Source organism: Tauraco erythrolophus, chromosome 20, assembly GCF_009769465.1.
Source record: "Tauraco erythrolophus isolate bTauEry1 chromosome 20, bTauEry1.pri, whole genome shotgun sequence".
Classification (NCBI taxonomy): Eukaryota; Metazoa; Chordata; class Aves; order Musophagiformes; family Musophagidae; genus Tauraco; species Tauraco erythrolophus.
In genome coordinates, this window is record NC_141484.1 from 8,104,229 (window position 1) to 8,118,999 (window position 14,771).

The 14,771-nt window shown below is 52.2% G+C and overlaps 2 protein-coding genes across 4 annotated transcripts; both read left to right on the forward strand.

Moving 5' to 3' along the window:
- Positions 1–107: 107 nt before the first annotated feature.
- TEN1 (TEN1 subunit of CST complex) lies at positions 108–4,799 on the forward strand. Of its 3 annotated transcripts, none has more exons than XM_086624055.1 (4): positions 108–126; positions 2,096–2,202; positions 2,317–2,474; positions 3,802–4,651. In XM_086624055.1, exons 2-4 carry the CDS (start codon positions 2,117–2,119, stop codon positions 3,936–3,938), a joined length of 381 nt encoding a protein of 126 aa, XP_086480181.1. In that variant the 5' UTR covers positions 108–126; positions 2,096–2,116; the 3' UTR covers positions 3,939–4,651. The 3 variants fall into 3 exon arrangements, 2 of the variants coding, with proteins under 2 accessions (XP_086480181.1, XP_086480182.1); XR_015222738.1 differs by lacking the exon at positions 108–126 and adding an exon at positions 4,760–4,799 and having other exon boundaries at positions 1,998–2,202; positions 3,802–3,991; XM_086624056.1 differs by lacking the exon at positions 108–126 and adding an exon at positions 3,553–3,560 and having other exon boundaries at positions 1,998–2,202; positions 3,807–4,651.
- A 1,857-nt stretch (positions 4,800–6,656) lies between these two features.
- Positions 6,657–11,214, forward strand: CDK3 (cyclin dependent kinase 3). The gene is made up of 7 exons (XM_009984463.2): positions 6,657–6,784; positions 7,740–7,817; positions 8,258–8,378; positions 9,002–9,172; positions 9,603–9,704; positions 10,505–10,708; positions 11,092–11,214. The coding sequence occupies exons 1-7, from the start codon at positions 6,657–6,659 to the stop codon at positions 11,212–11,214; spliced, it is 927 nt and encodes a 308-aa protein (XP_009982765.2).
- The last annotated feature ends 3,557 nt before the right edge of the window (positions 11,215–14,771 follow it).

Below are 14,771 nucleotides of genomic sequence, written 5' to 3' on the forward strand. Positions count from 1 at the left end.
CTCCGATCGCTCCCGGTGCCGGCCCCGCCACCGGCCTCCGCTCCGCCGCTGGCCACGCCCCCGCGTGACGTCACGCTCACGCGACCCCGCGCCCGGCCACGTGAGCACCGAGGCGGCGGCGAGGCGGTAAGCAGCTCGCGGGGCCGCGCCGCTGTTACGTCATGCTTTAAACGCGCGTGCAGCGGGCGCGTATGACGTCATGCTTAAACTGGGCGTGCAGCGAGCTGCGTGTGCCTTAAAGCGTGCGCTAATTGCACGCGTGACGTGCTGCAGCTGGGGCCGGGAATGCCGCGCGAGTTAGGAATGCGTACGGCGTTTGGCGTTAATCGGCGCGCGAAGCGGTGCTCTGAGCGGGCATATGACGTGCTGCAGCTGGGGCCGGGCGGGCATTACATAGCGCATGGAGGGTGCGCAGGCTGCACGTTAAGTAGCGCACCGAGGACGCACGCAGCGTGCTGCGTCTGCAGCCAGGCGTTTAGTAGTGCACTCATTAAATGTCCGTGTAGCATGCTGCGTTTGGGGCTGAGCTTGCGTCATATACTGCGTTAGTGCACTGAATGTGCAAGTAACGCGCTGTGCTTAGGGCCAAGTGTGCATGTAATATGCTGCAGTTGAGGTTGCACATGCATCGAGTAGTGCACTGAGTGGGCACGCAGCACGCCACGGTGGTGTCACATTAAACCGCGTTAAAGGCACATTTAGCATCTTGCATTCCCGGCTGAGCCCGTCCTGCTGCACAGTGCGATTCAAGAGCAAGACTGGAGCGACGCAGGACGGCCTTTTCCCAACTCGGGAGGTGCAGAGCTGGACCTGCTTTTTATCTGGGTTAGGTGAGGCAGAGATGCCGGGAGCTGCAGAGTGCACGGAGCTGGATTTCTGCCTCTGTCGTGGCTGGTTGGGACCCTGCCTGAGGGGTTTCACAGCCCGCCGTGTGTGTGCCCCTTGCATGGGGCCACGGGTCAGCCAGACATGGAGATCAGGCATGTGCGGAGCAGAGGTGAGCCAGGATTGGCCTGGTTTCACTGGCTCCCACGGCAGTCCTCCGTGGGATGGCAGGAGGGCATTTTGCAAGCTTGCAACCCCCCGAGCAATGCATGAAGCAGGCAAGGGACACCAAGCGTTGAAGCCACAGGGTTGCAGCTCAGCACGTTCCCACTGCTGTACAATCAGGATTGGGCTTCCCTGAACCCGTTGTGTTGGCTCCACGTGTCTGATTTACAGGAGTTTCTGCCCGGGCCATTGTGCAGCTCTTGGGGGGCCTCCCCTACACGGGGCAAGAAACCAGAGAGAAAAGCAGTAAACGGAGCGCCGAACACAGGCACCCTGCAAGGGAAGTTGGAGGGGAAAAGTTGCCAAAAGAAACCACTCTGGGGCAGAGCCAGCGGCCTGGCTGTGGCACTGGCTGGGTGGAATTAGAATCTTGCCAAAGCTGCTCTGCATTCCTGCCTTGCTGTGTGCTTTGCGCTGTGGCTGGCTTGCTTATGCCAGCTCTGCTCCACGGCTGGAGCTTCCACGTTGTCCCACCCGAGTCTTTTCTTGGGGTGAATCATTCTTGCTCATCACTGTCTTCTAAACCCTGCTAGACTGCTGATGAAACCAGGCTGGCTTGTGTCCAAGTAATTGTTCTCCAGCTGCAGAATCAGACACTGCCAGAATTTCTTATCCTGCAGCATGAGAACAGACTCAGGATCATACCTTAAACCTCGCAGCATGGTACCCCGTCACCCCAGCAGCTGGGTCTGTTCCTGCCTCTCAGTTGCTCAGACTCTTTGAACTTCTCAGTCACCATTTTCTCCACTTCCTTAACCTTTCTCAACCCATCCATAGCCTGGGCGAAACCTGGAGGATCTGGTGGGCTGCTTGTTGCTGTTTATGTTGGATTGCAGAGGGGGAATGTAGCCCCTCTTTATGCCAGGATATCCAGGGCTTGGCATGTGCACTGAACTGCAAACCGGACTCAGCAGGGAAGCTATGAAGCTCCTGCAGCCCCCTGGGTGGGGAGCCCTGGGCAAGGAAGGAGTTTTGGGGCAGCGTCACCTGGTACCTGGGTCAGGTACTGGGGAGGCATGAGCTCAGATATTTTGCTTCACTGCAGACCCAACGGCAGTTGTGTGAGATGCTGCCAAGTGCTGGTGTCTATTACTTCCCATGGGAGATCAACAGCTCAGTCCCAGAGGGGCAGGCACTGAGGACGTTTGGCAGGTGAGAAGGGTGCCCCGTGCTCCTTGCAGGCCTTTCCTTCACTGGCTGACCTCCCTCACATTGTTTGTAATTGTATCTCTGCACCACTGAGCTTCCCAAATCCATTGCTCCCAGGTTATGTTCTTACGACCTGGCCCGATCTGAAGCCATCCTCACCGCTCAGCACAGCTCAGCTCAGTACCAAGTCTGTGTCGACACCAAGTTTGTGGAGCCATTCCAAGTCCAGCTGGGATCTCGCTACATGGTCCTAGGAGAGGCTGAACACAGGGAAGGTAAATGCTCCAGGAACCCGTGTCCTCTGCTGCTGTTCATGGTTCATCAGCTCCTCTGTGGCTCTCTGGGTGCCTGGTGAGACCCACTGTCACTGAGGTTAGTGTTCTCCAAGGCACCCTCATCTCATGCAGCTGCCTCTGGTCACACGAGCGTGTGATTCAGGGCAGGAGCCGCCTGTCTCTCCCTGTCGACCACGAGAAGAGCAGCCTTTATCTTGGTGAAAATCTGGCACAGATTTCATTAGAAAAAAGAAGTGCCTCAGCAGCATTGCTGAGCTTGTGAAACCTGTGCTAAAGCCTTCTGGCATTGTTGCCAGCCACCACCATTGTCTTCGCTCCAAACGTGGCTGATTGCAGCACTACCTCGTCGCGAGCTGGCTGGGCTGGTCTTTGCCATCTTTGAAAGGCTCTAATTATATTCCTGCCCTCAGACACAGGGCGTGAGGAATACAGGCAGGCTCTGTCACGCAGGGCACCCTGTTGTCCTTTCTTGGGGTGCCCTGAGCATTGCTCCAGCTGCACGGTGCTCTGCGTGGGGGGCAGAGCTCTGGGCTGGGCCGTGGGGTTGTGAAGCAAATCCCAAGTGTTGTCTCGGCCACACCTGATAACAAGCATTCGTGTTTGTGCCATTGAGATCCTCGGTGGCATATGGAAAGCCACGCTGCACGTGGCATCTAGTGAGTGACCTGATAAGCCACCGCAGCAAAATTCCTTTAGAAAGACATGTTAGTCTTCATAGCTTAGGAGTGAGTTGGCCTCATTTTGCAGTGGTGGAAGGGGAGCAGGCGGAGATAGTAGCTGTGTCACCAAGGTTTGGCCCCTTTTGTACGGCTCCATGTTACCATTTGAGTGCCATCAATGAACTGTTGGCTGTAGTCAGCATTGAGCCTCTTCTAAGCCCAGCTTTGTTCTGTCCTCTTCTTGTCTGCACAGGGGCACTGAGAAATGAGCTTAGACCCATCCGTGATGCTTATTAGACAGGGAAAACCAAACTTCATCCAGCCATGAAGTAGACAGATGCTGCATGGCAGCACTGGCACTGACATGTTGTCGGCTCAGTGTTCCCCAGTGCAAGGAGAGCGCAGTGTCAGTCACCAGCATTTTGTAGCCAACAGAGCAGAGGCAGAGCGCATCACTGAATTAACCTGCTCCCGGGCCTGCTGCTCACATCAGTGGAGGCACACGGCCGGTCCGGTCTTCTGCAAGTTCTCAGGCTATGGATATTTGGCCACTGGAGCCATATGCTGCCTGAGGGAACCTCTGTGTTTGCCTCCGAGCTGCTCCGTCTGTTTTCCTTTCTACAGAAATTTCCTTTTTCTATTCCCAGGTGAGGGTCCCGTGGTAAAGGCACGAATATTGACCTGCGTGGAAGGAATGAACGTGCCCTTGCTGGAACAAGCCATACAGGAGCAGAGAAAATACTTCAAAGAGAGGCAGGAGCAGATGAGAAACTGCACGTCCTGACAGCAGTTCTGAGACCAGCCATGCACTGCTCCTTGCACTGCCATTTGCAACAAGTATGTTAAAAGTAAATTTAGGAGGTGGATTTGCAACATACTGCTTTTTGCTGCGGCAAATAGCAAAGTAAAGTCATAAGCAAGGAGACACTCAAAGACTGAGTCAGGATGTAACTGTGGGCTGTCCGTTCATGCCAGGTGTCATCACTGAAAAGAGCTCTGGGAAGCAGGTGTTTTTGTTTGTTTAAAGGGGTGGTTAAGCAAAGAGAGTGCCTGAGTTACATGGGTCCTTTTGTAAGGCAAGACTTGGAGACCTCAGAAAAAGAAGTCTCCCATCTGGAGTTCAGCAGCCTGCACCCACCTACACTGCCAAAGCACAGTGGATTGCTGCCTCTTGGCAGATGGGAGGTAAAGGGCATTAGCACAAAGTTCATTAAGCCCTGTGTGGCTGCTGGTCCATGAGTTCATGTCTTTGGTTACTGTGACTCAGCTGCCACATAGGAGCTCCTGGCAAAACATTCACATATTTGGCCTGACCTACAAAAGAACAAGAAGAAAAAAGAGTCACTATTTTCAATAGCACCTGCCTCTTTGGGTTTTCAGGAGCTGGTGTCCAAGGGGGGGATTGACTTTAGCTCTACAATAAATATTTGCAGTGCCTTGAGAACCACCACCTGACTTTCTTCCTTGACACAACTAAGTTTAGGAGACCTTAAACCACTTTTTTTTTTTTAAGCATCTAAAGGTTTTGATTGATATTTTCCTAAATAAAGATGAAAAGAGAAAGCAGCCTGTCTTTTATTGACTAAAAACCTCTTTCTTGCTTAGGCAAATCCATTAGGCCCTGCAGAAACCCCGTGGATGATGTAAGAAATTTTAGCGAAATGCAGTTCTCCTCCTCCTCAGGACTGAGTGTGTAAGGAAGGGCTTGGCTTTGAAAAAGTTGCAAGAGGAGGAGATGAAGTTACATCAGAGTCATCTGGTTTAAGAACATGGTGCCAGGCACACCTAGGAGAATCACACCATCAACAAAAAGAAACAAAATCACTAACGTGAGATGACAATAAAATGTTAGTGCAAGAGAGAGAAGATTCTCCTGTGCCATAGGAATCCCTCGCCCTGGAGCGAGCTGGGACTGTGGTTTGCAGGAGAATTCAGCCACTTGCTGCCTTTTCTGCTTTTTGCTCAGTTTCTCTGGTGAAATGTTCAGAAAATAAGGACTGAAGCCATACAATGCACAGCAGCAGATCAAAATGCAGCAGGTATTGGCAAAGTCCCCTGTTGCCAGCAGGCTTGATTCAAGGGCCTGAGATGGCTCAGTAATTACAGTGCTTGGTGTAATCTTTAATCATAGTTTAGCCATATTTTTTTCTTCATGCGGTTACAGAGATCCAAAAGCTCTGCCTCAGCACGCTCTGTTCAGCACAAGTCCAAAAACGTGATCTCAAGAGGCAAGATATTAACCTGGTTTTGTAAGAGACAATGATGAGTCTGTCATGATGTGTTTATGTTTACACCTCATCTCCTGTCTATTCTCCTACCTTTCTCCTCGTGCTTAAATTTTATGCAAATGGCCAGGTTTGCTGGAGAGCTGGGAATATCCAGGATGCCAGGGCTGGGATTATGCAAAATACCAGGTTCTTACAAGTGTTATGAAAAAAAGTCCCACAAACCCAACCAGCCAGGAAGAGGAGAGCAAATTTGGTAATGACTGGAGGGAGACATGACTGCAAACTCAACCATCACAAGCCACTGGAGAACCCACACAGGAGTTTGCCGTGACCGTGTGAATCCCTCTTCAGCCACAGAGCAACCATGCTTTGGTTCTTTCAAATCTGCAAAATGAAGATCAATTTAAAAAAAAAAAAAGATTTTGAGCTGGTGGCTCGGGAATGGGCTAAATCAGTCCTTTTTAGGTCATCTAAAAGTTGGGGTCTGTGCTGTGAACCCACACAGCCAGCGGGTTGCTGTGTCCTGCTGTGCCCACCCAGAAGCCCTCCAGAAGACAGTCCCTGTGGCTCTGCCTTCCCTGGTGCCATGATGCGTAATATTTTTTTAATCTTGCCTTCTGTCAGCTGTCAAGTCAATGATTAATCCCACCCCAAGGACACCTTCCAAAATGCTGACCGAGGGGCACAGCCCACGGTGGGAAGCTTGAAGGGACAATTGTGCAAGACAAAAAAAAACCCCACGACACCGAAACAAATAAAAAACCCCAAACGAACAAACAAAAATCCCATTTCTGCTGCGTGTTTGACCTGAGCATGCTGCAGGGAGCCCTAATTATGCGCCGCATCCCCTTCCCCATGCAAACGGAGCTGTGGAGCTTCCATCGGGCCCGCGCCGGCCCGGCTGCCTTTCCCGCAGGCCCGAAGCACCAATTTACATCCGTTCTGCTCCATTTTTCGCTTCAGCCAACACTCCCCACCACCTCGGTCTCAAGCAGCCGCTCCTGGACAGTTTGTGCCCATTTGGGTCTGCCCAGAAGACCCTCAGACACCCCCCAGGCAGACCCCCCTGTCGCTGCCGCCGCTCAAGGCAGGTCCCTGTGCTGAGGGAGCAGCAAAGGGGGACCCAGACCCCAAAAGCAGCTCGAGGGACACACAGGGAGGGCAAACACCTTCCGCACATTTGAGGGGGTTTTATCACCTTTTTTCTTTTTTTTTTTTACCTCAGAAAGTCGTGCCAGCCGCCCCCGCTGCCTTCGCAAGGCTGAGGCGGTGCCATGGACACCTTCCAGGAGGTGTTCCAGAAGGTGGATAAGATTGGGGAGGGCACCTACGGCGTGGTGTACAAGGCTCGCAACAGGCGCACGGGGCAAGTGGTGGCCCTCAAGAAGATCCGCTTGGACTCGTGAGTAGGGCGCAGCTCTGGCCCCAGGGGCTGCCATGGCGTGGCCCAGCCCGATGCCCACCCAGCTCGCCATGGCGCTAGGCCGGCTGCCTCCTCAGTGCAGCGGCAACAGGGTGCTGAATAGAGAGGGGGGTGAGGAAGACAAATGGCTCTTCTGGCACCGGCAGTGCCATCTGGGGGGAGATGGCCACGAGCTGAGCCCAGCAGTGCCCCAGCACCACCATGGGAGTGAGCAGGGGGCCCTGAGCCCAGCCTGGTGTCCAAAACAGCACGAGAGGCTCAAGAAAGCCTGACATGAGGGAAAACAGTGTCTCTGTCGGCTCAGGCAAGGAGCTGGAGCCTGACCCGGCCCCACCTGGCCCTGGCACCACGGCCCAGGACAGGAGGGAAGAGCCGCCATTTTGGGAGGTGGCCGCTCCCTCAGGGGTGCGGTGCTGGCAAGGCTCAGCCTCCCGGCTGGGCTGGCTTCAACCCCTTCAGGGTGGAGATAAACTGTTATTACTGTTCCCCTGGGTCAGCCCTGGGCTGTCTCCATGATGAGGGGTGTCAGTGTGGACCAGGGCCGCACGCCATGGCAGCCCCTCAGGACAGTGGAGGCGGCTGCCTGAGGGACAAAGAGCCTTCATCTCCCCCCACCTCTGAAAAGCAAGGCTTGGGCATTTAAACTGTTGCTGCAAATGGGTCCCCAGGTGCTGCCAAACCAGCTCTACCCCACAGCTTGCGCTGCCTAGTTCACCCCCCCCTCTTCCTCCCCTTCCCCATGGCTCCATTTTCCCCTGCCTCGCTCCAGCCTGCCCCACACACAACTGCATCCCAAACCCAGGGCACCCGGTGTGATAGACCCTCCCCTGGGCAGGCAATGGAACGCAATGGAAGGGAGAAGGGACACGGGGCTCCGATGGGCTGTGGGATCCCGCTGGGGGACGGGGTGCCATACAGCCCATCTCTGCCACAGGGAGACAGAGGGCGTTCCCAGCACCGCAATCCGAGAAATCTCACTGCTGAGGGAGCTGAAGCACCCCAACATAGTCAGGTAAGACTGGGAGGAACCCTCCCCACCAGCATATTGATGAGGTCCTGTTCATCCTCACGGGGAGCTCTGGGTACAGGCAGCAAGAGAGACCTTCCAGTCCTTCCCTGACTTGCACAGGAAGGAGCAAAATAAACAGGAAAATGCAGGAATTACTTGCACTTCCCTGGTTTGCAGCAATAGCCCACAGCACTGCCACTTTACTCCAGCAACACAGACTGGTCCAAGCTGTTGCTGCCCTATATTAGATGCTGATTTTATATCTGTCTCTCTCTGCTTCAAAGGACTCACAGAGCAGAAGCATCTGTGAGAGGAGGGATGTTGGGTATGTTTGTGCAGAGGTCTGGAGAAGATCTTCCCACACACTCTGTAATAGACTAAGACTTCTGCATAGCATGGATTCCCATACAAAGGTACTGAAGGAAGTGCTTGCTCTTTTACAGGCTCCTGGATGTCATACACAGCCGTAAGAAGCTCTATCTGGTGTTTGAGTATCTCAATCAGGACCTGAAGAAGTACATGGACTCAACTCAAACCAGAGAGCTTCCTTTAAGCTTAGCCAAGGTACAGTGTGGAAGGAGTGCTAACAGGCAGGGCATAAAGCATGTGTCCTTGCTGCCTTCCGCTGGGCAGAGCCAGCACTGAGCTGCTCTTAGCCAGACTGCATCTGAAAGAGATTCATCCTTGGATGGAGGCATTCAGTCTCCCAGATCTCAAACATTTCAGCTGCAAAAACCTCCCAGCACTATTGCTCAGCACATTTGTTTTCCAGCTGTTCCTAGGGTCTCTAGCCCATCTCAATGCAGAACAAACTGCTGTTAAGAGGACCACTGAGGGTTGCATTGCTAATTGCCGTTATACAGAGTAATGGAAAGGTGGAAGAGACTGCCACTGCTGAGACTGGAGTCTCTCTGTCCCCATGTAGGATGGGAACCGTTTGTGTACATCTCTGACTAGTGGCCCGCAAGCCTGGTGTTGCATGATAGCAAGTTCTTTTTTCCCATTCAGGTCTGTAAATCATAGAATCACAGAATGGTTAGGGTTGGAAGGGACCTCAAAGATCATCTAGTTCCAACCCCCCTGCCGTGGGCAGGGACACCAAATGATCCAAAGTGCGTTGGTTCATACGATTCTAGCCCTCAAAGTGATTTCATTGTGGCCTTGTCTGAAATCTCTTTTTTCCTTAGAGCTACCTGTTCCAGCTGCTGCAGGGTGTGAGCTTCTGCCACTCGCACAGAGTCATCCACAGGGACTTGAAGCCACAGAATTTGCTCATTAATGAAGCAGGAGCAATCAAACTGGCTGATTTTGGACTGGCAAGAGCTTTCGGAGTCCCCCTGCGCACATACACTCATGAGGTATTGCTGTGGTTCCCTACCACCCGAGAGTGGGGTATGCAATCCATAGTGGGTGAAAAACGGCAGCATCACAAGTTATTAATCCATAATGGAGGTGCAGCTGTGCTCAGGCGTGTGCTTTTAACCTAACTCACAGCTAAGGGGTTGCCTCATGTCCCCACAAAGCGTACTGACTGAATCTACCCTAGCCTGCCTGCAAGCTGCATTCCCACTTTCTCTGCATAGGGTATATTTATTCATTCCAGCGTGTCTGTTGAAGAACGATCTGTTAATCCCAATCTTGCTCTCACTAAGGTGTCTGTTAATTCAGCATGGCCTTGTCACAGTCTGGTTTGTACAGTCACTGCATTACAGCTGAGAAGAGAGGAGCCCACGCTTCTAGTTTCACCCAGGGAAACGAGACAAGGCTTGTTTGTTGGTTCCTTACCAGGTGGTGACTCTGTGGTACCGAGCCCCTGAAATACTGCTGGGATGCAAATATTATTCAACTTCTGTGGATATCTGGAGCATCGGCTGCATCTTTGCAGAAATGGTAGAATGGGTTTAACCAGTCTCTTTAAAGAGCCGGGAGGACACAACTGCAATGGGAAGTGGGGGAGGAGGGACAAGACACAGATCATCTATGATACTGTGGTCCTACCCAGGGCTGGGGTGTATATTATGGAAAGTCCACCCTCAGGTTAGCTGATCCCTAGCTGTGGGCTCAGAAGGAAATTTGCCACCCTCAGGGGCCTGGCAGGAGGCAAAGAAGCCTCTGTAGTCCGGGTGCAGTTCCAAGTATGTGGGAATGTGATGCCTGTTCTTGCAGAAGGGATAACTTCAGTGTTGCTGTTGCAGCATTTTGATCCTGGGAGAAGATGATTCTCTTGCAAATGTGTCTGCAGTGGGCTGCAGAGAAGTAGCGCTTCATAGCATGGCAGAGTGGATCTCCTAGGGGTCCATACTCCACTTTGAAGAGCTTTTGTTGTCCCTGCAGTGTAATAGCACTACCCTTAGCTCCCAAATCCCCCCAAGCTGCAGATCAGCAGAGCCTGGGTACGTAGGCGGGCAGGGAGCTAGCCTGCAAGTGTGGATGTTAGGAAACTGGAGACAAAGAGGGAAAAGGCTGAAAGAGGCTGGCTCGGGGGAGCGCAGATCCATGGAAAGGAGCTGGAAACAAGTAGTCAGACACTCATGACTTTCCCAGCCACTCCCTCGCAGAATTGCTGCATTGTAACTGCCCCAATCTGTGCAGTTGTTTGCATCTGCTGGGACAAAGGGTTGCTTGCAGCTGGAGATAGGGCACACAGCTGATGGAAAGGTGGGAACTGGCTTTTTTTTTATTTTTCTCAGGTGACTGGGAAGGCCCTGTTTCCAGGGGACTCTGAGATCGATCAGATCTTCCGGATCTTTCGCACCCTGGGCACTCCCACCGAGGGGACCTGGCCTGGGGTGATGCAGCTGCCTGACTACAAGGAAGATTTTCCCCAGTGGCCAAGGAAGGAGATGAAGGAAGTTATTCCCAACTTACATCGAGATGGTAGAGACTTACTGGTGGTGAGTGAGGGCTCAGAACAAGACCCAGAGACAGACATGACCTTTTCAAACTAGGCAGAGAATAGGGATATTTGGGACTGATCTACCAGAAGTGCATTAGCTGGTCTGGCTCTAATGCTCACCTCTGCCCTTGCAGAAATACTGAATCATCAAATAGGGCTCAATCCTGGCTCTGAAGTGGAGCTGTCAGTGCAAGTTCCTCTAGGAAACCACTGGATTACCTCTAGCGTAATCCACGCAGTAACTTCAGCGGTGGGTTACTCCTGAAGCTCAGAGAGGGGAAAAGACAGGATCAACATCTGCATCTGCACCTAGCTGTGTGCAGGTGCAATCGATGATTTATTTTTTACAAGCCTAAATCTGCTGGGTTTTTCTGTTGGCAGCAATTGCTCCTGTATGATCCCAGCAGACGCATCTCAGCCAAGGCAGCCCTCGATCACCAATACTTCTGGAGAAGCTCTCGGAGCCCTGAAGAACGACGTGCACTGCAGAAACGCTGCAAATGAGAAGACACAGCTCTCCCCCTGCACTTGCACCTCCAGGTAGCAGTGCAGATCTGCTTGGGGGCACTTAGCAGGGGGCTGGCTTCTTCTGAGAGCCTGGACAGGGATGTTCTTGCGTTTAGAGACTCATGGCCTGTTGCTGGGGAAAGTTTGTCTGCGTTACAGCTAGCAGAGCTGTTTTGAAAAGGTCGTGTGCAAAAGAGTGGGGGCTGTTTATCAGCCTAAAACACTGAAACGTAGACAGGAGAGTGTCTTTCGGAAGGTTGTCTTATCATTAGCCAGCGAACTAAGGTGACACAGAGGGATTTCTGTCTCCCCAGCACATCCTCAGGTCTGTCGATGGCAGTTTCTGACACCAGGGTGTGCTGGAGCTCCACCTCGGGTAGGGGAGAGCTTCTCTGCTCTGCCCCGTGCTGCTGTTACCAAAGGCCGGGCTTGTCAGCACTGCACGAGTCGTTTCAGCTGAGCTGTTTAACAGAGCTGACGTTCTGCTGTTTCACAAGCTGAAGAGCACTGTCGGGTGTCTTAATTTGTGCCTTAGCTGGGACCAAGAAGCCAGAAAATCCACGCGTTGCACATGACTGGAAACAGTAACAGCTTTCAGCTTTCCATCATCTCTCCAGAGGCACAACTGTTTCCTTCACTTTATTGTCTTGGAAATGTTTTTGCTGTTCAAATGTTTGGAGAATTGTCACTAACTTTTGGTGTGCTGTGGACATCTTCATTTTTTTTCTTTCAGTACAGAAAAAAATAAAGGCTTGTCATTTGTTGGGAAACCTCGGTGTTTATGGTTTGGCACGGCCCATCGGGCTAGTGACGCAGGACAGCCTGGCTGGTCCTTTTTTCCACAGAGCTCTTCTCTCTTCATCATCTCTCGCACTCTTTCTTTTATCCTTTCCAGCCCAAATCCCAGACAGGTGCAGAACGTACTCCCAATTCTGTTGTGGAACGAGGGGCTGATGGTTGTGTAGCTCAGTGCTATTTTGGTATGGTAAGGTGGGCTTGCTTTCCATCAGAGGTCGTGACAAACCAGTCCAGAGTTACGTTCTACTTATTTAAATATCCAAAAGAAAGATTTTTAACTTAATGAAGTGAAACTTCTGTACTCCTGTTTTTCGAACACATGTGCCCTCCTAAGAACTGATTTCAGCACAACCTGACAGCTCTCAAAAGCTATCACATTCCTTGAGTCTCATCACAGATAAATGATGCAGTAAAGGAGAGAGGCATCTGCAAACATGGCCGTAGTGCAAACCTCTCTCCCCACCTGCTAGGGACCAGAGAGTTTGCACAGGGAAGAGAAACCTTTAGAATTTCCCCCTGAAAAAGCCCCTCTCAGCCCAAGACCTGTCTAAAGCCATACTCTGTTGTCCTTTGGCTTCCTTCTCACCCAGCAAAAGGTGGCAGGTGGTTCTGCTGAATTCCTGTCATCAAAAAGACTTTTGTCATCCCTATTGTAACAGCTGTGCCTCCTGCCAGATCCCTGACAGCGAAACCCTGGCACCTGTTTCTCACTTCCCCCCGAGCCCTGCCACGCCGCCTGCCTGTACTTCCTCTGCAGGTTTAGAAGCCACCAGGGGACCTGGGGAGCTCACGTGCCTCTGCAATTTGCACAAATTAGGGTTTTTGGGGGGCAGGTGGGGGTTGCTTTGCTTTTAAAGCTGTTGTTAGGAGTGATGCTGGAGTGGAGGCCTGGAAAAAGCTGGCCTGCACATGTTCAAGAGGGATAGTTTTCTGGCTGAGCAGGGAGCTGGGCTCATGCAGCAGCCTGGAGAGCCATGTGGCAGGAAAACTGAAGCCCTGCTGTTCTCCTGCAGCATCTCACGGCCTCTGTATGATAACACCCAGCTCACAGGGGGACGTTTGGGAGACATGGACGAATTCTGCTGTAGGAATCATTTCCCTGCCTTTGCATACATGTTTTAAAGTCCATTCATGTTGTACAGACAATGCTCCATTGTTTCCTCTATGCAAACAAATGCTCGTGTTGTACCAGACAAGCTGTTTGCAGAAGCATTTGTTGGTTTGTTGGTTTGTGGGGTTTTTTTTAAGTCTTGCATTAAGAAATAAATACCAAGGACATTCATCCACTCCAGAAACATGAATAAAAATACTACAGCTCATCTAGCCCGACAAAGTGAAGCAACAGGCTGAACTTCAAACATTTATGACCCAACCCCATTGCCAGCAAAGGGAACCAGCACCAGCTGTGTCGAAGTAACCGCTCTGGGAAAGCCACGATGCAGCCCCATCATCCTGTACCCAGAAGGGAGGAAAACCACTGCCTGGCTCCTCCTGAGCAACTCACCACCCTGCAGGGCGGCTGGGCTCTGGGGAAGCCCCATGGCCACGTGGTGCTTCCTATGGACACATCAAGCGGACACAATAGGAGCTGCTTTCTGCAGATGAGGACCACTTGATAGCAAAGAAAAAGATGGTGGTTTTTTGTTCCAGAACCAAAAGGCAGGGCTGGCCTTCAAGGGGGACTGCTCAGCCACCTGATCGTCTCTTAACCCCTTCACCCAGCCCTGAGTAAATTCCTCCCACCACACAGTTAGGGAGCGCTTTATCCAACATGATTAATTGGCTGCCTAATTACCAGAACTCCAAGCGCCTTAGTTACACAGCATTCCTCAGAACTATTTAATCAGCACTTTAGGAAAGAGTCACCACGTGAACATCACACCACTTTAAAAACAAGCGCCGTTTTATCTTGTTTGCAAGGGGAGCAGCTGGGAGGAGGGCAGCCCAAGAGCCAGCAAACTCACCCATCACATAGATCCCAGCTGCAGGAAAGGCAGAAGCCCTGTTGCTGGTGGATCCTCCCTGATTTCAGTCAGCAAGAGGAGCAAAGCCAAAGCACAGCAAGGCTGCACCCAGCAGCTTTAAAGAGCTGGGACCTGAGGACTGCTGGGAACCACACTGATCCAGAGCTGATCCTCACCTGGCTGTGTTTCTGTGCTCCGAGGGCTGCTGGGCTTGCCCTGGCAGGAGGCCAGGCCAGAGTTTCTCTCCTGCTGTGTCCCCTGGTCCATCACAGCCCAGCTCCAGCCCTTGCTGCTGGTCCAGACCAGCCAGGAGCAGGATGCAGTGCCCCGTGTGCCAGCAGTACTCTACCAAGAGGAAACAGGCTGGGAACGGGTGTTCTGGGGTATTTGCAGCAGTTTTCCCTGTTGTAAACCAACAAATTGCCCCGTATTGATCACGGCAGCTGAGATGGCCACAGACACCAGCCACAGGCCTGACAACAAACACAGACCCTGCAGAGCACGGGACAGAGCCTGGGCAGATCTTGGACTGGAAGCTTGGTGTTTCCATAGGTGGACTCGGATTGTTAATGCTGAGCACTACGTACCAGCAGGAAAGTAACGGGACCTGTGACTGTTACGAGGGCCCTGAGCAATCTGATCTAGTTGGAGATATCCCTGTTCCTTGCAGGGGGGTTGGACTAGATGACCTTTGAATGTCCCTTCCAGCCCTAACCATTCTATGATTCTATGATTCTATGTCTGTGCTGAGCTTGCCAGCATGGGAACAATTTCTTGGAGCCCAGACTTCAA

Bases quoted from the DNA above. Each gene is read 5' to 3' on its own strand.
- CDK3 (XM_009984463.2), top strand. From the start codon at position 6,657: ATGGACACCTTCCAGGAGGTGTTCCAGAAGGTGGATAAGATTGGGGAG. The intron at 9,705-10,504 runs GTAGAATGGGTT...TATTTTTCTCAG, and splicing joins GCTGCATCTTTGCAGAAATG to GTGACTGGGAAGGCCCTGTT. The intron at 10,709-11,091 runs GTGAGTGAGGGC...TTCTGTTGGCAG, and splicing joins ATGGTAGAGACTTACTGGTG to CAATTGCTCCTGTATGATCC.
- TEN1 (XM_086624056.1), top strand. From the start codon at position 2,117: ATGCTGCCAAGTGCTGGTGTCTATTACTTCCCATGGGAGATCAACAGC. The intron at 2,203-2,316 runs GTGAGAAGGGTG...CATTGCTCCCAG, and splicing joins GCACTGAGGACGTTTGGCAG to GTTATGTTCTTACGACCTGG.